This window comes from Theropithecus gelada, chromosome 6 (genome assembly GCF_003255815.1).
Source record: "Theropithecus gelada isolate Dixy chromosome 6, Tgel_1.0, whole genome shotgun sequence".
In the NCBI taxonomy this organism is placed as follows: domain Eukaryota; kingdom Metazoa; phylum Chordata; class Mammalia; order Primates; family Cercopithecidae; genus Theropithecus; species Theropithecus gelada.
The window spans coordinates 71,011,583-71,030,530 of NC_037673.1; the positions used below are offsets into that span (position 1 = coordinate 71,011,583).

The 18,948-nt window shown below is 37.4% G+C and overlaps 2 protein-coding genes across 2 annotated transcripts in view; one reads left to right on the plus strand and one right to left on the minus strand.

Annotated features, from left to right (window-relative positions):
* Positions 1–8,293, minus strand: part of COL4A3BP (collagen type IV alpha 3 binding protein) — a 145,979-nt gene extending 137,686 nt beyond the window's left edge. Inside the window, 4 exon segments of the mRNA XM_025387384.1 lie at positions 2,140–2,274; positions 7,264–7,485; positions 7,487–7,664; positions 7,918–8,293. Of these exon segments, the coding sequence (XP_025243169.1) occupies positions 2,140–2,274; positions 7,264–7,485; positions 7,487–7,664; positions 7,918–8,003 (621 nt within the window). The 5' untranslated portion in view covers positions 8,004–8,293.
* The window catches only part of POLK (DNA polymerase kappa), an 88,469-nt gene continuing 77,435 nt past the window's right edge, over positions 7,915–18,948 (plus strand). The window contains exon 1 of the mRNA XM_025387383.1: positions 7,915–8,073. The gene's annotated coding sequence lies outside the window, so the exon portion shown is untranslated. The remainder of the gene's footprint in view (positions 8,074–18,948) is intronic.

Sequence of the window (18,948 nt, forward strand, 5' to 3'; positions counted from 1 at the left end):
CTACTCATGTCTTTTACTATGTACTACAATGAAAGTTATGCATGTACATATAGCTGTAACAAAAATCATTTACAATAAAGTAACAGTTTTCTTCCTAAGATGGATGTAAATGTTTATTTAAAATTTTCTTTTCTCGAAATAAGCCAGGCAATATTATTATAGTCCATAATTCAAGACAGAATAACTGTATCTAAATCCACAGAAACTAGCATGAATACTACTACTTAGGGAACAATAAAGATAAAATTTAATTCCTCCCCATTTTTACATCAATCATTATGCTACTTTCAAACACTTAAGCATTGAAACTAATAAACATCCAATAATACGCAAAAGAAGGGGAGTGGAGGATCAAGGAAAAACACTTCAAGATCGCAAGGTACATTTCAATCCACTATTCTGTCCCCTGACATGAATAATGATCTATCTTAGAAGAAAAACACCCAAAATATTAAACTAGATACAATTTCTAAACACATTACAATGTACCACATACCAATTAAAATAAATACTGAGCCTTTATGTTAAAGCTATTTCCTAAAAATTGTCTCTAAGAATAGAGAGTAGTAGTTTCATTATCGACACTTCCAAACACTTTTTCTGTGTTTCTCTAATTTGATATTCAATTCTAAACTTTTGTTTTCAAACTTTGAATATACAAGGGGGGAAATAATGTATAAAAAATAATGTAAAAATACTGTAAGATTTTCCCTAACTGCATAACAAACGTGTGCTAAGTTAGGATTAGATATTAACAGAAATCTGAAGTATTACATATATATATATACTCTAACTTTTGTAAGCCATATAAATTCTATCACAAAATGTGACTTCTCTTTGAGTGAGTTAGTAAAATCTGTATTTTTGTTTTAACATACCCATTTTCAGATTTTAACTACAATAGCTCCCTTAACTGACCTCTATTTAATTCTCGGGCCTTAGCCAACACTTTTTTTTTTTTTTTTTGCCCATGGCATGCTGACCATTCTTAACTAGTATGCTATTTTTTGTATAATCAGGCATTTCTAACTAGTTGGGTTAAAAGCTTAACAAGTCATTGGTTGTTCCCAAATCTGTTTATGTCCGTTTACTTGTTATAGTTCTTACATATCTTAAACATTATTTATGTCTAATGACTATGAGTGCAAAAAGGAACAGTTGTTTCTATATAATAAGTTAAATGTAAATTAAGTAGGCCGGGCGTGGTGGCTCACACCTGTAATCCCACCACTTTGGGAGGCTGAGGTGGGTGGATCACTTGAGATCAGGAGTTTGAGACCAGCCTGGCCAACACAGTGAAACCCCATTTCTACTAAAAATACAAAAATTAGCCAGGCGTGGTGGCACGCAGCTATAGACACAGCTACTTGGGAGGCTGAGGCAGAAGAATTGCTTGAACCTGGGAGGTCAAGGTTGCAGTGAGCTGAGATCACGGAACTGCACTCCAGCCTGGGTGACAGCAAGACTGTCTCAAAAACAAAACAAAAAAACAAAAAAAGAACAACAAAATGTAAACTAAGTAGAATGACTCAACAAAGGTGAGTTATTCTTTCAAAGGGTATGGAATTAGATAAAAGTGACATAACTGCAAAATATAAGGGGAAATCATAAAAAGTTAGAAGGAGCCTATACTTAGGGTTTTTCAAAAGTTATCTTTAGACTTTTATTCCACGTTAGAGATATCAAAACTGCAAATAGTAAATCATGTGTGAGGAATATAAGAACAGCTTCTCTCAACTCCACAAAGAGATGGCATTAGCTCAATGTTAAAAAGTTTATATTTTTTAAGTTAAAATTTTAGAAAGTTACCTACAAGATGTATTATTTTTAAATTTTCAGTAACCTACAAAGTAACTGTCCCAGCCTCAACAAATAAAAAGCCTTCAAACTTTTTTTTTCCCTGAAGTCCTTAAACCGGTTTGATATACCCACTAGATAAAAACTACCTGTCTATGCAAAATAACAATATGTAGCAAAAAGCACAGTAAAATAATTTTATGGAAAAAAGTATTAGAATGTATATTCTACAAGGGCAAGGATCTTTATCTTATTCACAGATGTATCCTGAACATGTAGAACAGTTCCTGGTACGTGGCTGACACTCAGTAAATATTTGTTAAATGAAGAAAAGGAACTTACTGTGATGACAGCCTTGCTAAGACAGATGGATCCCCTGCAGCCATACTCTGTTTCGTCTTCAGATTTGTAGTAACTCAGAGCATTATTTTTCAAAACTACCCAACGATCCTGCCACCCATGAATGTAGTTTGTCCACTGGAAGTGGGAAGAGGAACGGAAGGGAGAAGAAAACAAAAAAGAGAAGTATTTTAGAAATCCAAACTTTTTGAAACAGCAATGTAATTTTAAAACCAAAACGTGAAAAGTCCAACTTAATTCTAGGCATAAACAGTAAAATGATTACAGAAAGTGAAAAGTTGAGATTTTCTAGATTGCATAATGATTTTCAGTAATTTTTACAATATTATAAATAAACTGTTAAGAAACAAAATATACCATTTTCTTCTAACATTTGAAGAATAAAACAAAAGCCAGATTTTGGTTAAAATTATTGTTTGTTCTCTGTGTGCTTTCATCCTCTCCTAAGTACCTTCATGATACTTGTTTTGGTCCTTGTCATAATTAACATATTCAACAGAGAAGTATGTTCAGTTAGGTATGGAGTCTCTCATTTTCTGACACCAAAGACTGCATGAAGCCTTCTAAATCAACGGAAGTATAAAGTCAATTATTACTAAACTCTACTTTTGTTGTTATTCCCATATGAAAATTTATAATGGTCATAACTATATCAAAATAAAAATAATAATCTTTAGTAAGTTGGCATCAACTTTAACTTCTCCTCTACAGAACTGAATAATATTTAAAATGGCCAATTCATTTTCCAAGTTTCTCTGAACATATATTTTTCAAACTCAAGAGTAATAAAACAAAAATAAAATTGGTTTTCAAAAACATATTGGATTGCCTTCAATACCTTAAAAGAGTTTCTGTGTTGCTAAAGTCTTGCTGCACAGTGAAGATCACAATAAACTGGAAAAGGGAGAAATGTAACCTTTACAGGACTACTTATTTTTGCATGTTTTTATCTATGCTCTGGGGTTTTAAGTATAGAAAAATCTCAAAACTATCTGCCAATTCCAAAAACTAATTAAAAATGGATTGCCAAAATATACTGCATTGGCTCAGGCTCTATATCCACTGAGAAATCTTTTTCTATTCTCTAATTAAGCATTTTTGAGATTTATTCAGTTCTTAAATTTTCTTTTATTTTGTATTTTTTTGAGACAGGGTCTCACTCTGTCACTCAGGATGGAGTGCAGTGGCACCATCTCAGCTCACTGCAACCTCCCGGGCTCAATCTTCCTTCCTCCTCCTCCCAAGTGATTGAGACTACAGGTGCGTGCCCCCACATCTGGCTAACTTTTTGTAGTGATGAGGTTTCACTATGGTGCCAAGGCTGGTTTCAAACTCCTGGGCTCAAGGATCTGTCTTCCTTGGTCTCCCAAAGTGCTGGGACTACAGGTGAGCCACCATCCCTAGCCAGTTCTTAGATTTTTCTAAGCCCCATCATTACAACCCCTCTCTGAGAACTCATCCAAGCTGACAATTTAACTCATTCTAGTGGCTCCTAATCACCACTTCCTTATTTCTAACCACTTGTGATGTACCACCACTTAGACAAAGGCTTGAAATAAATGATAGTTACCAACAAAACTGAATTTACTTCTATAAGGTGTACTTCCTTCCTATTTTCCTACTTCTTCTTTCCTGCTACTTCTGCTCAGAGTCTGTGTATTAGATATACAAACAGATTAGTGTATACAGGATTAAACAGGCTCAACTACTCTACAACTCACGTGAAGAGAGTTTTGACAAATTACTTTTGTAAGCTTCAGTTTCTTTGCCTGTTGATTGATGGCTGAATAAAATAATGAAAATGCCTAGCATAGTCACAGAAGATACTCCTAAGTGTTCCTTCTCAATCTTTATAGCCCATCACCAAAACCTGCTTATCTTTCCTTCATAGTAAACCCTTAAATTTGCCTCCTCTTCTCATTTTCAGCTATTCCAATCAAATTACCCAGTTCCTGTATTCCTTACAGGACTTAATCTTTTCTCTAGTATCTTCTGTGTTTTTCATAATTTACAGAAGCTTATTTACTTACTAAGCATGTTTGCTTACTTTTCTTACATGTTGACCGTATTGAGTCTCCAGCTCCAAAACTTACATGGACAACTTCCCACTGACTGTCATACAAATTGTTTAGGGCATTCAAGACCCACCATGGATTAATCTTACCTCATTTATAATTACCACACTTCATAAGGCTAAATTTTGTGACAGTGGTCAAGTTACTTACTCTGTGTTCTTTTCTTTCTCAAACTCTGTCTCTCAGAGTTAAGTTTAAACAAGAATAGACTTAGAACAGTGCCTGGACATAGTATTTTCTGAATCTGAGGAAGAGTTATACATGGCTAATGAAGCTTAACCTTCAGCATTTCTTACTAGAACAGAACTCTTTCAATATTAGAGAAGGGACCCCAGCAATTATGTATCCATAATTCAATATTATGATCTTGTAAGAGGCTGAACAAACTATATCAGCTTCAGGACTCTTTTCTCAGTAAGCTGTTAGCTGTTATTATGACACCTGGAAGACAAGTTTTTTGTCTTTTCTCTGCTCTCATAATGTTCCCTCACTCTTCCCCACTTAACAAATACAGACAAGGCAATAAGCTAGACATTGCAGGAGAAGTGAATGTTACTGTGGCAAACAGGCCAGCAAACACAAACACAAGAGAAAAAAATATATATTTAGAATAAAACAAAATGCTATGGGAATTCAAGTGAAGGAGGTCTTGAATGATGGCAAAATACAAAAAGGCTTTACGGAAAGGACAGTATTTGACTTGGACTCTTAAGGATGGATAGAATTTCAAACAGTTTGGTGTGTGCAAAAACAGAAGGTAAACCATGAAGGATGGAGGAAATTCAGAAATTGAATGAGATTATTTTATCCAGCCTTAGTTGCTCTCAAGTCCTACTAAGGCATGCATCTTTTCCCCACCATGATCCATCACGATACTTGTTATAACCAGATAGAATTATTGTCTATCAAGTATTTTTGGAATCTATACACTTAAGTGATTTATAAGAAATATGCTTCATAGGTATTTCCATATATTTCAGATTACCATATGGAAAATACCCTTTGAACTGGTATATTTCTAATATAAATTTACCCAAGCCCATTCCAAATCCACCCCATTTTGGGGGACAAACGAAACAAATTGTACCGGGACTTATTTACATTACTCAATGGAAGGAAAAGAACAAAAGCCGAGTTCTGATCCTTGTTTAAATTACCAGGTGAATATGAAGAATTCAAAATATATAATTTACATTTAAAAACATGTACCATACTCAGTATGAGTATATATATTCAATTTAGAATACCCTTGATTAAAAAGTTTCCAGAAAACACTGTATATAACCATAAATTGGTAAATCTCAGGAAAATTTCCTTCATAGCTATTAGCAAGAATACCAAAAGCTTTATTCCTATTCATTCTACATAAGAAGCAACAGTCAAAATTTAAGTTATTCACCTTCCACAGAGGTGATCAAATGCATTTGTATGCATTTAAATATCGAGATTGGTCTTCCATTTTTTGATCTATAGTATACCTACTCCACATAAAGTAAAACTCAGAGCACTGGTGACTTTTTCCCCCAGTCACTCCATTCCCCCAACCCCCAAAAAAGTAATTATCAGTAGGTCAAAATTACAATTTGTTTTGTAAAATACTCAACACATCACAATACTAATATGGCAGTCAGCTTCCCATCTTATGAGCAGTGATGAAACTATCAAAATCACTGAGAAGCAAGTAACCCATTTCCTATTATCAACTGAAAATGTGTACCTACTACACAATGTGTTCAATAGAGATTCCTAAATTACAGGATACATTTAATGTAAAGAAATCCTGAGGAGCTTCTCGTTACTGAAAACCTTGCATTGAAATTTCAAGAATGATCACAGCATCAATATACAACTAATTTTTCGGCTATACAAATAAAAGTTAACACTTGCAATCCTTAGTTCTGACTACTCATGCCTTTTCTGGTTCCCTTCTCATCAGCTTTCTACAGACATTATAAAAGCATTATATTAAACAATTCCACAAATAATGTCCAAGCGATGTGCCAAAGTATGAATACTGGAAACAGGGTGATTTCTTAATAGCCAGTAGCTGCACATGACATAGTATCTTATGACCAGCTTGTTGAGGGACTGGCCCAGCTCCCCCTCTCCAAGTTAACTGCTAGCTCCAGCCATTTCTAAAAAAGTTTAACAGGAAGGGGGAGAGAAGTCCAAAAGGCTATGTGAATCTTCTTATAGCAAAAACTTAAAAAAAAAAAAAAAATCCCAACCATGTAATATCAAGAGATCACCCATCTGCAGTTCTATAATGGCTGCTTTCCTAAAATTTTGATACATGGATTTTAAAAAATACATAAAAGGTAAAACATCTTTTCCTTACCCTGGACCCCTTACCGCAAAAAGAGTTTATTATTAAATAATGTTCTTCTTCCTGGACTAAAGATCAGTCTCCTTTCTCACATGTTTCAAGTTACTATGAATATTTCCTGTACCCATCACGTGCCGATTCAATATCTCTATTCTGAACTAAGGTACAGGGTGAGGGAGAAAGTCCTCCACATTAATCTGTCTCACTACATCTAACCTGGCGAGTTCAACACCTCAAATTTCAACACCAAGCCGAGTCGCTCCGGCTTCTGTCGAAACAGTTGCGTCCGCAGTGCCCCCCAATCTACTCGGCTTGGCATCCTCAGACAGACCAACCTCTTTTAAGAGGTCCGACTTGAACCGCTCCCGTGCCCAGTCGTTCGGACACCGCTGAAGCCCAACCCGGATTCCTTACACCCGGGACAGCTGCCGCCCTAGGTCCCAAGGCACGGCACGCATCTGGTCTCCCAAACTGGATCTCGGGTTGATACACCCTTTCCCTGGTCCTCGGCTGCCCCCGACGAGCCCTCGGGCAGCAAGGGCAGGCCCCCTATATCCCCGCCTCATCCCTAGTCGCCGCAGCAGTACTCAGCCTCGCACCCCGGCACGTTCCGCGCCTCCCGCCAGCCCCACCCCACCGCCTCAGCAGATTGCCTCGCGGCAGGTGAGTCTGGCCAGGGGTCCCCTGGCACCACCGGTTGCTCACCTTACTGAGGACCCCGCAGCGCTCCACAGGCGGCCCAGATTCCGTCTCTGGATCCTCCTCCGAGCCCGACGAGTTCCAGCTCTGATTATCCGACATGGAGGCGCGACAGCCGAGCAGGAGACCGGCCCCCGCTCCCTCAACTGCGCCGGAGGAGGCGCCCAGTCCTCGGGGTGAAGGGTCGGGGGATGGCGAAGCGAAGAGTGCCAGCTCCGCTGTGGGGGGGGAGCAGGAGGAGGGACGAAGTCCGCTCGCCGCGCCGCCGCCGCGCCTGACACCGAGCGGAGCGGGGAAGGAGGACGAGCGGTGAAGGAAGCCTACCCTTCCAGCCGTCAGCCGCCGCCGCCGCCGCCGTCGCCGGGACCCCTGCGTTGCGCCCGGTGCTGCCACCCGAACTTAGCCCCCTCGATGCCAATTTCAAATAGCGAAGGAAAAGGGAGAAGAAGGGAAGAGAAAATCCGGCCGCTGAGACCCGAGTCCACTCACACCTCCGCTACCGCCGCCATCTTGCTGCCTGGCCCACTATTTACCCTCCCCTCCCCTGTCCTTTCCCCTCCCCTTCGTCCTCCCATTCTCCCCTCCTACTCCCCGCCCCGTCCCCCTCCCGGCGTCTGACGCGACACGCCAAGCGTGCGGGATCCTCCTCCCGCACCCTACCTCCGGCTCTCCCGGATGACGAGAGGTAGAAAAGTAGGAGGAGCGCAGTAAGGAGAGGGCGGGATAGGGATGCCGCTGTGCTGCATTCTGGGAAGGGCGTTGGTTCGTCGCTCGCCCAGCCTCCTGGGAGTTGTAGTCGCGATCCTGAGGTAACGGGTGAGTATCCCGCGCGGGGATCGCTTGTCGCCTTGGGGACTTGTCAGTCGGTGGGTGGGCTTCGTTTGACAGTTGCGTGACCTGCCTCTTGGCCTCGCTTCTATCCTTGCCTTGTGTGTTTATGACGAACCCTCCGGGCTTGCGGGCCAGGACGTGAGAGAGCTTTCTGCTGAAGATGACGGGCCTGCGTTGCAGGGCTGCTTGTCGAAAGCCCGGGAGCGCGTAGCCGCTTCCGCCTCAACCACGGGATGGGGTTTTGTGAGCTCCTAGTGCCAAGGGGGTTTTCTTTCCACCAGACCACCGCTGTAAATCTCGAGGGTCTTACCCATTAGAAGTTAGAATTCACATTTGACGTTTAAAGGAAGAATTTCCTTAGTACCTTCTGACAAGCACGCACTTCGCATTTTTAGATTTCTAGAATTTTCTTTGTGGAAAGTAATTTTGAGGTTGTCAGAGAATAAATAACGTTAGAAAGGTTTTTAAAGTAAAACAAGAATGTCAGATGATAGCCTGGGATTTTCTCTTAGTTGTAAATGAATATCTTACTGAGAACCACGTTAACCATGCCTGCCCCTCAAAGATAGGAAAGTTTGGATATATAGAAACTTTCTCATATTAGAAATACCGAAGTGCAATGGTTTTGTGTACAGGGGATTAGGCAATAGGTGGCTATTTTTAAGACTAGGGTTGAATTAGCAGAAAGACCAAAAGAAGATCTAACAGCTCTTGTCAGTTGTCAAGGATAACTTTGATGGTGAGACCTTTGACTTTGTAGCTTCAGTAATTTCCTCTCGTTAGCTATTTTAATATAGTCGAGTTCCTGATAATTGCCAAGAGTAAAATTTGTTATTAAGCCTTAGAAAGAATACCTTTTTTACTACAAGGATGGGACGAAAGGAGCGAAATTTCGAGTCTAAGGGAAAACGCTAGCCGAGTGCGGTGGCTCACGCCTGTAATCCCAGCAATTTGGGAGGCCGAGTTGGGCGGATCACCTGAGGCCGGGAGTTTGAGACCACCCCGTCTCTACTAAAAATACAAAAATTAGCTGAGCAGGGTGGCGGGTGCCTGTAATTCCAGCTCTTTATATCCTGGTTTCAAATCTAGGCTTGATGACCTTTTCCCATATCCCAGTCTCCTATTTTTTACTTCCTCAATGGGGGATTAATTACGATTCTAAATGGTTGGTAGCATGAAGCTAGGTTATCTCTATCGTGGCAGTGGATATTTAAGTAGGCATTGCCGATATGTATCTTGCTTTCTTTTACTTTCTTCTTTTTCTGACCATCCACACTCCATTTATATTGATGAATTCTTTTACTAATGTCAATTATCACTGTATTATGCTCATACTGCCATGTCTTATTCTGCAGCTTTGATCCTTAAGGTGACTTAGCATATCTGTCTAAGACTCCTTTATCTGTTGATTTTTACCATTTAAGTTTCCAAAGACAGCTGTATTTTTGGAAAAGTGGGAGGGAAGAGGTAGATGGGGGTACTCATTGATACCTTAATGCACTTCACAGCTACTTGAGAATATGTCAGATCCCACAAAAAGTTCTAACATTCGAGAATAAGACAGTGATTTCAGAAATGGAATTTCAAAGGGTGTGTAGGCCACCCTTTTTATTCTGTTTCCTGTTATACAAATGAGAGCCAGGCTAGGAATGTTTCAAGGAGAAATATTCTTACTATTCAATGAAATTGAAAATATATTCCGTTATCTTTTACTCATATCTGTTTGGTTTATGGGATAAAAACTTGTTAGGGTAGTTGGTATTTCATAGGCTTCACTATAACATTGAAAAACCTTTTAGTCTAAAAATCACACAGTACAGTACACTGATGAACAGTATTAGTGCCCACTCTTGGCATGTACACATGTTCTTTCTTTCGTTTTTATTTTGCTTAGCTTTTGAATTGCTTTTCCTGTTAGATTGAGAAATTATTTTATTAATATTTTAAAGGCATACTATATAAAGCAGTGTGGTGGTATCTTATGTATCAGTAGAATCCTCATGATAGTTATTTTGTAAACGTGTTTTGCTTCCTGTTTTTTTCTAACCCTTTTATTGTTTCACTTCTATAATTTCAAATCCTTTTCTTCTTAGTCAAATAAGTTGAAAAAATATTTCTATAGAGCATACATGTTGCTATGGTGATAGCTTATGAAAATATAGTTTATCCCTGTTTAAGATCTTTATTAAGATCTTGCTATATGATCATCTGAGATATTATAAAAGTAAAATATAAACCACTTCTGTAGAGTCATTGTTTTCTAGCATTTTACTGTCTAGGTATTCTGACAATAATTATGTGTAGAAAGTGAATAAAGATTTTAAATTGCCTGTGATGTAGGAGGTTTTCAGTAAATAATAACCGATGAATGAAATAAGTTTAGCCTGGTTGATAACTGAAGGGAAGTTGTAGGAACTGCCATTAACAGGGCCCAAGAAAAAAATCACTAACGTGATTAAAATCAGTCAGAGACCAAAGAATCAAATAACATCATAGCTTTTTGTAAGTAGCAAGTGTCATTTGCTAAAGGCCTACAAAATGTCAAACATTATTTTAGGTTCATTTGATTTATTCACTCTTCACAAAAAATCCTGCAAGGTAGACATTATTCTTATTTTACACATGAGGAAATTAACATTCAAAGAAGTTAAGTAAATTGCCCAGATCATCGCTAGTGAATAGTCTAGTCCAGACTTTGGACCTTAGACGCTTGTAATACATAACTTTTAATACGTATAGAATTGATTTTAGATTGTCACTCAGGCATAATGGTATATACCTGTAGTCCTAGCTGCTCGGGGTGCTGAGGCGACAGGCTAGCTTGACCCCAGACGTTTGAGGCTATAGTGAGCTGTGATCGTGCTAGTGTACTCCAGTATAGGTGACAAAGTGAGACCCTGTCTCAAAAAAAAAAAAAAAATTTCCAAAACACTATTATCCCAAATTATTTTAAATGATTAAACGTTTGAGAATCTGTCAGAGCCAGATAGATTACATTCTAGGTGTGTTACATAGTTTTTCTTTAGTTTAACGGTTTTCTTAAAAGAAAATTCACCCACATACATTTTTAAGGTACAATAACATAACAGCCAGTTTACAATTCTTTTCTTGCTAGTGTGTACTAGCAAGTATATGTTCCAATTACCCATAAATAATTTAAATGATCTCTGGAGCCTCTTGCAACTATCACCTTGTCTTGTGTTGCTGCTAAAAGGAATAACGTGTTGATTTTAACATTTAGTATTATCAAGAAAAATAGTCATTGTCATTTACTATCATTTTTTATATTTTTGGTCATTTTATGAATAGTCCTGAGAATCAGCAATAAAGGGATAGCGGAAAAACAACTTTATTAGAAATTATAATAAAAATAAAAATATAGCAAACTCAAATTTTTATTCCATATATTCTTGAAATAGGGAGGCCTCAAGCAGTCCTCCTGCCTTGGCCTCCCAAAGTGTTGAGATTTGACGTGAGCCAACATGCCAGGCCCGATATTCTTTTCTCTATGGCTAAATTCCATTGTGTATATAGACCACATTTTCTTTATCCATTCATCCATTGATGGTTGATTCCATAATTTAGCTATTGTGACTACTGCTGTAATAAACATGTGAGGTCAGATAGCTCTTCAATATATTGATTTCCCTTTTGGATATATATCTAGTAGTAGAATTGCTAGATCATATAGTAGTTCTATTTTAAGTTTTCTGAGGAACCTCCATACTGTATTCCATAGTGACTGTACTAATTTACATTCCCACCAACAGTGTAGCAGGGTTCCCCTTTCTCCACATCCTTGCCACCATCCATTATTCCCTATCTTTTTAATAAAAGCCATTTTAGGCTGCCCATGGTGACTCATGCCTGTAATCCTAGCATTCTGGGTGGCTGAGGTGGGAGGATCACTTGAGCTGCTCAGGAGTTCAAAACTAGCCTAGGCAACATAGTGAGACCTCATCTCTATTATAATAATACTTTAAAAAAATTTTTAAGCCATTTTGACTGGGGTAAGATGATACCTCATTGTGGTTTTGAATTGCATTTCTATGATGATTAGTGATGTTGAACATTTTTTAAATTTAACTCTTGGCCATTAGTATGCCTTCTTTTGAGAAATGTCTATTTTGCCCATTTTTAAATCGAATTATTTTTCTTTTATTGAGTTGTTTGAGCTCCTTATGTATTCTGGTTATTAATCCCTTGTCAGATGGATAGTTTGCAAACATTTTCTCCTGTTCTGTGGGCTGTCCCTTCACTTTCTTGATGATTCACTCTGCCGTGAAGAAGCTTTTTAGCTTGATATAATCTAATTTGTCTACATTTGCTTTGGTTGTCAGTGTTTTTGCGGTCTTACACAGAGAAGTCTTTGGCCAGGCCAGGAGTTGTGCCTCATGCCTATAATCCCAGCCCTTTGGGAGGCTGAGGCACAGGATTGCTTGACCCCAGGAGTTTGAGACCAGCCTGGACAACACAGGGAGACCCTACTTTCGCAAAAAGAATTTTAAAAGTTTAAAAATTAAAAATAAAATTAAATAAAAAATTTAAAAAATTAAAAGTTTAAAAAGTTTAAAAATAAATAAAGTTAAATGAATAAATAAAATTAGCTGGATGTGGTAGCACACACCTGTGGTCCCAGCTACTCAGGAGGCTGAGGTGGGAGGATCGCTTGAGCCCAGAAGGTCAAGGCTGTAGAAAGCTGTGATTGCACCACTGCATTCAAAGCCAGGTGACAGAGACCCTGTCTCCAAAAAAAAAAAAAAAAAACCGAAAAAACAAAAAAACAGCATTTGGCCAGACCTATGTACTGGAGTATTTCCCAAATATGTTTTTCTAGTAGTTTCATAGTTTCAGATCTTAGATTTAGGTTTCTAATCCATTTTGATTTGATTTTTGTATCAAAAATCAAAAAGAGATGAGGAAGAAATATCTGAGAGATAGTCTCATTCTTCTGCATCTGGTTATCCAGTTTTCCCAGCACCATTTATTGAAGAGACTATTTTTTTACCATGATATGTTCTTGATTGCTTTGTCAAAAATTATTGGTTGTAAATGTGTGGATTTATATCTGGGTTCTCTATTCTGTTCCATTTGTCCATGTGTCTATTTTCTTGCCAGTATTATGGTCATTTGGTTACTATAGCTTTGTAGTATATTTCGAAGTCAGATAGTGTAATGCCCCCAGCTATGTTCTTTTCCCTTAGGACTGCTTTGGCTATTCAGAGTCTTTTGTGGTTTTATATACATTTTAGGATTCTTTTTCTATTTCTGTGAAGAATGTCACTGGTATTTTGATAGAGATTGCATTGAATCTGAAAATTGTTTTGGGTAGTATTGTCATTTTAACAATATTCTTCCAATTCCACAAGCTTGGAATATCTTTCCTTTTATTTGTGTCTTCAATTTTCTTCATCAGTGTTTTGTAGTTTTCTTTTATAGATTTTTCACTTAAGGTAATTCCTAGGTATTTTATATTATTTGTAACTATTATAAATGATATACTTTAGCAGCAAACAATATGAAAAAGAAATCAAGAAAGCAATCTAAATAAAAAATGTCTGTACTGACTTTTGTATGTTAATTTTGTATCCTGAAACTTTACTGAATTTGTTTATCAGTTCTTAACAACTTTTTGGTGGAGTCTTTAGGGGTTTTGTAAATATAAGATTATGTTGCCTACCAACAAAAATAACTTGAGTCCTTCCTTTGCAATTTAGATGCCCTTTATTTCTTTCTCTTGTCTGATTGCTGTGACCAAGGCTTTCAGTATTATGTTAGGTAACAGTGGTGAAGGTGGGCATCCTTGTCTTGTTCCAGATCTTAGAGGAAAGGCTTTCAATATTTCCCCATTCAGGATGATGCTAGCTGTGGTTTTATCATATGTGCCCTTTATTATCTGGGATTATATTCCTGCTATTCCAGTTGGCTGAGGGTTTTTATCATAAAGAGATGATGAATTTGTCCAATACTTTTTCAGTGTCTATGAAAATGGTCGTATGTTTTTTGTTCTTGATTCTGTTAATGTGATGTATCATGTTTATTGATTTGAATATGTTGAACTGTCCTTGCATCCCTTGGATGAATCCCACTTGATCATGGTGAAGGATCTTATTAATGTGATTAGCTAGTATTTTGTTGAGAATTTTTGCATGTATGTTCATCAGTAATACTGGCCTATAGTTTTCTTTTTTTGTTGTGTCCTTATTTGGTTTTGATATCAGGGTAATGCTGGCCTTGTAGAATTAGTTTGGAAGTATTCCCTCTTTGATTTTTTTTATTTTTATTTTTATTTTTGCGGGGTGGAGAGTTTGAGTAGAAGTGATATTAGTTTTTCTCGAAATGTTGGGTAGAATTCAGCAGTGAAGCCATCAGGTTCCAGGCTTTTCTTTGATGAAAGACTTTTTATTGCAGCTTCCATCTTGTTACTTACTGGTCTGTTAGGTTTTCAGTTTATTCCTGTTTCAATCTTGGTAGGTTGTAAGTGTCCAGGAATTTATCCATTTCTTCTAGCTATTCCAATTTGTTGGCATATAGTTGCTCATAACAGTATATAAAGATTCTTTGTATATCTGTGGTCTCAGTTGTTATGTCTACTTTTTCATTTCTGTTTTTATTTATTTGAATTTTCTTTCTTTTCTTTGTCTAAAGTTTTGTCAATTTCATCTATCTTTTGAAAAACACTTTTGTTAATCTATATTTTTTAGTCTCAATTTTATTTACTGTTGTTCTTACCTTTATTATTTATTTTCTTCTACTAATTTTGATTTTGGATTGTTCTTGCTTTTCTAGTTTTTGAGATGCATTGTTAGGTTATTTATTTGAAATTTTTCTCCTTTTTTGATGTAGACATTTATTATTGTAAACTTCTCTCTTAATACTGCTACTTTTGCTGTATCCCATAGATTTTGGTATTTTGTATTTCCATTGTCATTTGATTCAGAATATTTTTAAATTCCCTTCTTAAATAGAGACAGGGTCTCACTTTGTCACCTAGGTTGGAGTGCAGTGGTGTGATCATGACGCACTGCATCTTCAATCTCCTTGGCTCAGGGGATGCTCCTGCCTCAGCCTCCTGAGTAGCTAAGACGTTAGGCACACACCACCAAGCCCAGCCAACCCAGGTATTGTTATGCTTCCCAGGCTGGTACTCAAACACTTGGCTTCAAACAAGGTCCTTCCGCCTTGACCTCTCAAAGTGCTGGGATTATAGGCATGAGCCACCTTGCCCTGCCAGGAACAAGTCATTTGATTTGAACTTGCTCGAAATTAAATCAAACAATTAATTAATTAATTTTTTGTATTGTTTCCGAGGTTCCTCTTGTTAATGATTTCAAGTTTTTTTCCATTGTGGTTACAAAAGATATGTGATATGATTTCTACTTTATTGACTTTGTTGAGACTTGTTTTGTGGCCTAAGATGTGGTCTGTTCTGGAGAATGTTCCATATGCTGATGAAAAGGTTGTCTGTTCTGCAGCAGTTGGGTGAGATTTTTTATGTCAATTGGGCCTATTTGGTCTAGTTTAACTCCCCTGTTTCTTTGTTGATTCTTTGTCTGTATGATTTGTCCTTTCCTGAGAGTAGGGTGTTGAAGTCTCCCTACTATTATTATATTGTACTCTCTCTCTCCCTTTGTGTCTCTCAATATTTGCTTTATAGACTTGAGAATTCTGGTATTGGGTGCTTAGATATTATTAATTGTTATATCCTTTTGCTGAATTGACCTGTTTATCATAATATAGTGACCTTCTTGGTCACTTTTTGGAGTCTTTGACTTATAGTCATATTTTATTTGATGTGTTAACTACTCCTGCTCTTTTCTGGTTTCCCCTTGCGTGGAATATCTTTTTCCATTCCTTCACTTATAGTGTTATATGTGTCTTTGTAGGTGAAGTGGATTTCTTGTGGGCATTGTATGATTTGGTCTTTCTTCTTTATCCAGTCAGCTACTCTGTGTCTTCTAATTGGAGACTTGAGTTCATTTACATTCAGTGTTAATATTGGTAAGTAAGAACTTATTATTGCCATTTTGTTGCTTGTTTTCTGGTTCTTTTGTACTTCTCTCTTTTCCTTTCTGTGTTCTTTTGTGGTTAAGTGATTTTCTCTGATAGTATGTTTTAATTAATTGCTGTTTATTTTTAGTGTATCTATTACAGGTTTTTGCACTGTGGTTACCATGAGGTTTATTAAAAAGTTTTAGAGTTATGACAAGTTATTTTAAGACAATGAAAACTTATCTTAGATAACGAAGAAAAAAATAGAAACTAACAAAGAAAGAAACTTAAAAACTTCTACACTTTAGCTCCATTGCCCCTAAATTTTGACTTTTTATTGTCTCAACTTACCTATTTTTATATTGCCTATCTCTTAACAGGTTGCTGTAGCTACTATTGTTTTTAACAAGTTTGTCTTTTAGACTTCATACTAGAATTATGAGAGGACCAACAACAATTATAGTATTAGAATATCCTGGGTTTGTCTGTGTACTTACTTTTACCAGTGCATTTATTTTATTTTTGTTTTCAGAGACAGAGTCTTGCCTCTTCACCCAGGCTGGAGTGCAGTGACATAATCATAGCTCACTGTAGTCTTGAACTCCTGGCTCAAATGATTCTCCCAACTTAGCCTCCTAAGTATCTGGGACGATAGGCATTTGCCACCATGCTCAGGTAATTAGAAAAAAGAAATTTTTTTAAAGATAAGGTCTTATGATGTTGCCCAGGATAGTCTTAAACTCCTAGCCTCAGTCAGTTCTCTGTTGACTCAGCTTTCCAAGTAGCTCGTATTACAGGCATGAACCACAGTGCCTGTAATAGACTAGCAGTGGGTTTTATACCTTTAAATGTTTTCTTTTTGCACATTTTTTTTTCTCTGAGATTGAAGAGCTCCCTTTCGTATTTCTTGTAAAATGAGTCTGGTGATGGTGAATTTTCTCAGTGCTTGTTTGTCTAGGAAAGTCTATCTTTCTTTTTTTGTAGTTGAAGGATAGATTTGCTGAATATAATATTCTTGAATGGCAGTTTTTTTCTTTCAGCACTTTGAAAATGTCATCCGCACTCCCTGCTAGCTTATTTGGTTCCCACTGAGGAGTCTGTTGCCAAACAAATTGAAGCTCCTTTATATGTTACTTGCTTCTTTTAACTTGCTACTGTTAAGATCCTCTCTTTGTCCTTGACATTTGAGAGTTTGATTATTACATGCCTTGGGGTAGTTTTATTTAGGTCAAATCTGTTTGGTGTTCTCTGGCCTGAATATTGATAATTTTTCTTAGATTTTGGGAGGCTTTATTTTTTTGAATAAACTTTCTACTCCTGCTCTTGCTTAGCTCCTTGAATACCAGTAATTCTTAGATTTGCTCTTTTGAGGTGATTTTCTGTATCTTCTAGGCAATCTTCATTCCTTTTTATTATTTTTCCTCATCTATGTGTTTTAAAATAGCCTGTCTTCTAGCTCACTGATTGTTTTTTCTGATTGATCCACTATGTTGTTGAGAGCCTCTAATGATTTTTTTAGGTCAGCAAACATATTTCTCAGTTCCACCAAGATTTGTTTGATTTTTTATTGTTTCAAACTCTGATAATTTTCTCTGATACATTTCTAAATTTATTTTTTGTGTTATTTTGGATGTCACCGAGTTTCCATAAAATCACTATTTTGTATTCGTGGTCCAAGAGTTCACAAATCACTGTCTCATTAGGGTTAGTCACTGGTTCCTTGCTTTGTCCATTTGAGGAGATCATGGTTTGCTGTTGTTTCTTTTGGACGTAAATCTATGTCTTTGCACTGAAACATTATTTGCTTATTTTAGACTTCTCTGACTAGTTTGGTTTTTATTGGACATGTTTGCTTAGAGATTCTTTGTAACTTACCTGTTGAATTTCTTTCTTTTTCTTTTTTTTCTGCTACGTCACTCTGCCTCTTTTTTGGCACTAGATGGAGCCTTGATTCCAGGTTTGCCTCTAGCCTAGTAAAGGATCAGATTGCTGCCTGTTAGGATTTGAGGAGGTCCCGAAGGTGATATCTCAGCAGTGTAGAAAGGCTGGCTAGGGGTTTGTACCCAGGGGACCTGTGAAACGTACCTCCTGCCTAGTGGTCCTGCCGAACAAGTACTCTGATTTGGTGTCTCCTTTGACTAAGTTAAAGAGCAGAGTTTCCAAGACTGGGAGTGGTAGTCCTCCCTTCCTCCTCTGTCTCTGAGTGTCCTCAGGGCTATTTTTCCCTTTGCATACTTATGATGCTTCCCATGGGTTGAGTCAGCGACCCCGTGGGCCACCAGGACCCCAAGATGGTGAGGGAAACTGGTTGTCTACTTCAGTCTCACTTTTTCCAGTTTAGACACTGTGAGTCAGGGAAATTTTCCACATACTTGGTATCAGGCAGGTTGTGGGGAGGGGTGTCATAGATACTGAATTCTGATTCTTTTTCTGGCTGCTTGGAGTTTTTTTCACTTTTTTGTGTCCCTTGGAACCATTTGATCTACAAATTTGAGTTATGGGATATTGCTAGCAATAATCTCAGCACCATATATTTGTTTTTGGTTTTCGCTAGTGAGGGAATGAAGCCAGCTTACTTCTACTTACCATTTGGAACCCAAAACTGGTTTCAGAACTCTTAATGGTGTTAATAAAGGCACTGAAAAGAAGACTGCAAAAATGAGGTTTCTATGCTTTTCTGCTTTCAAAGATGTTATACTGTGGAAAACAATATGAGAGCTGAAATATGATATAAAAATGATTTCCTATTGGATCATCTTCTTAGGTGATTCCATTTTATTTTTTAATTATTTTATTTTTAGCATATCTCCCAAGAAATAATTCATGAGTAATGGTTAAATAAACCCTAGGATGATGAAATACTAAAAT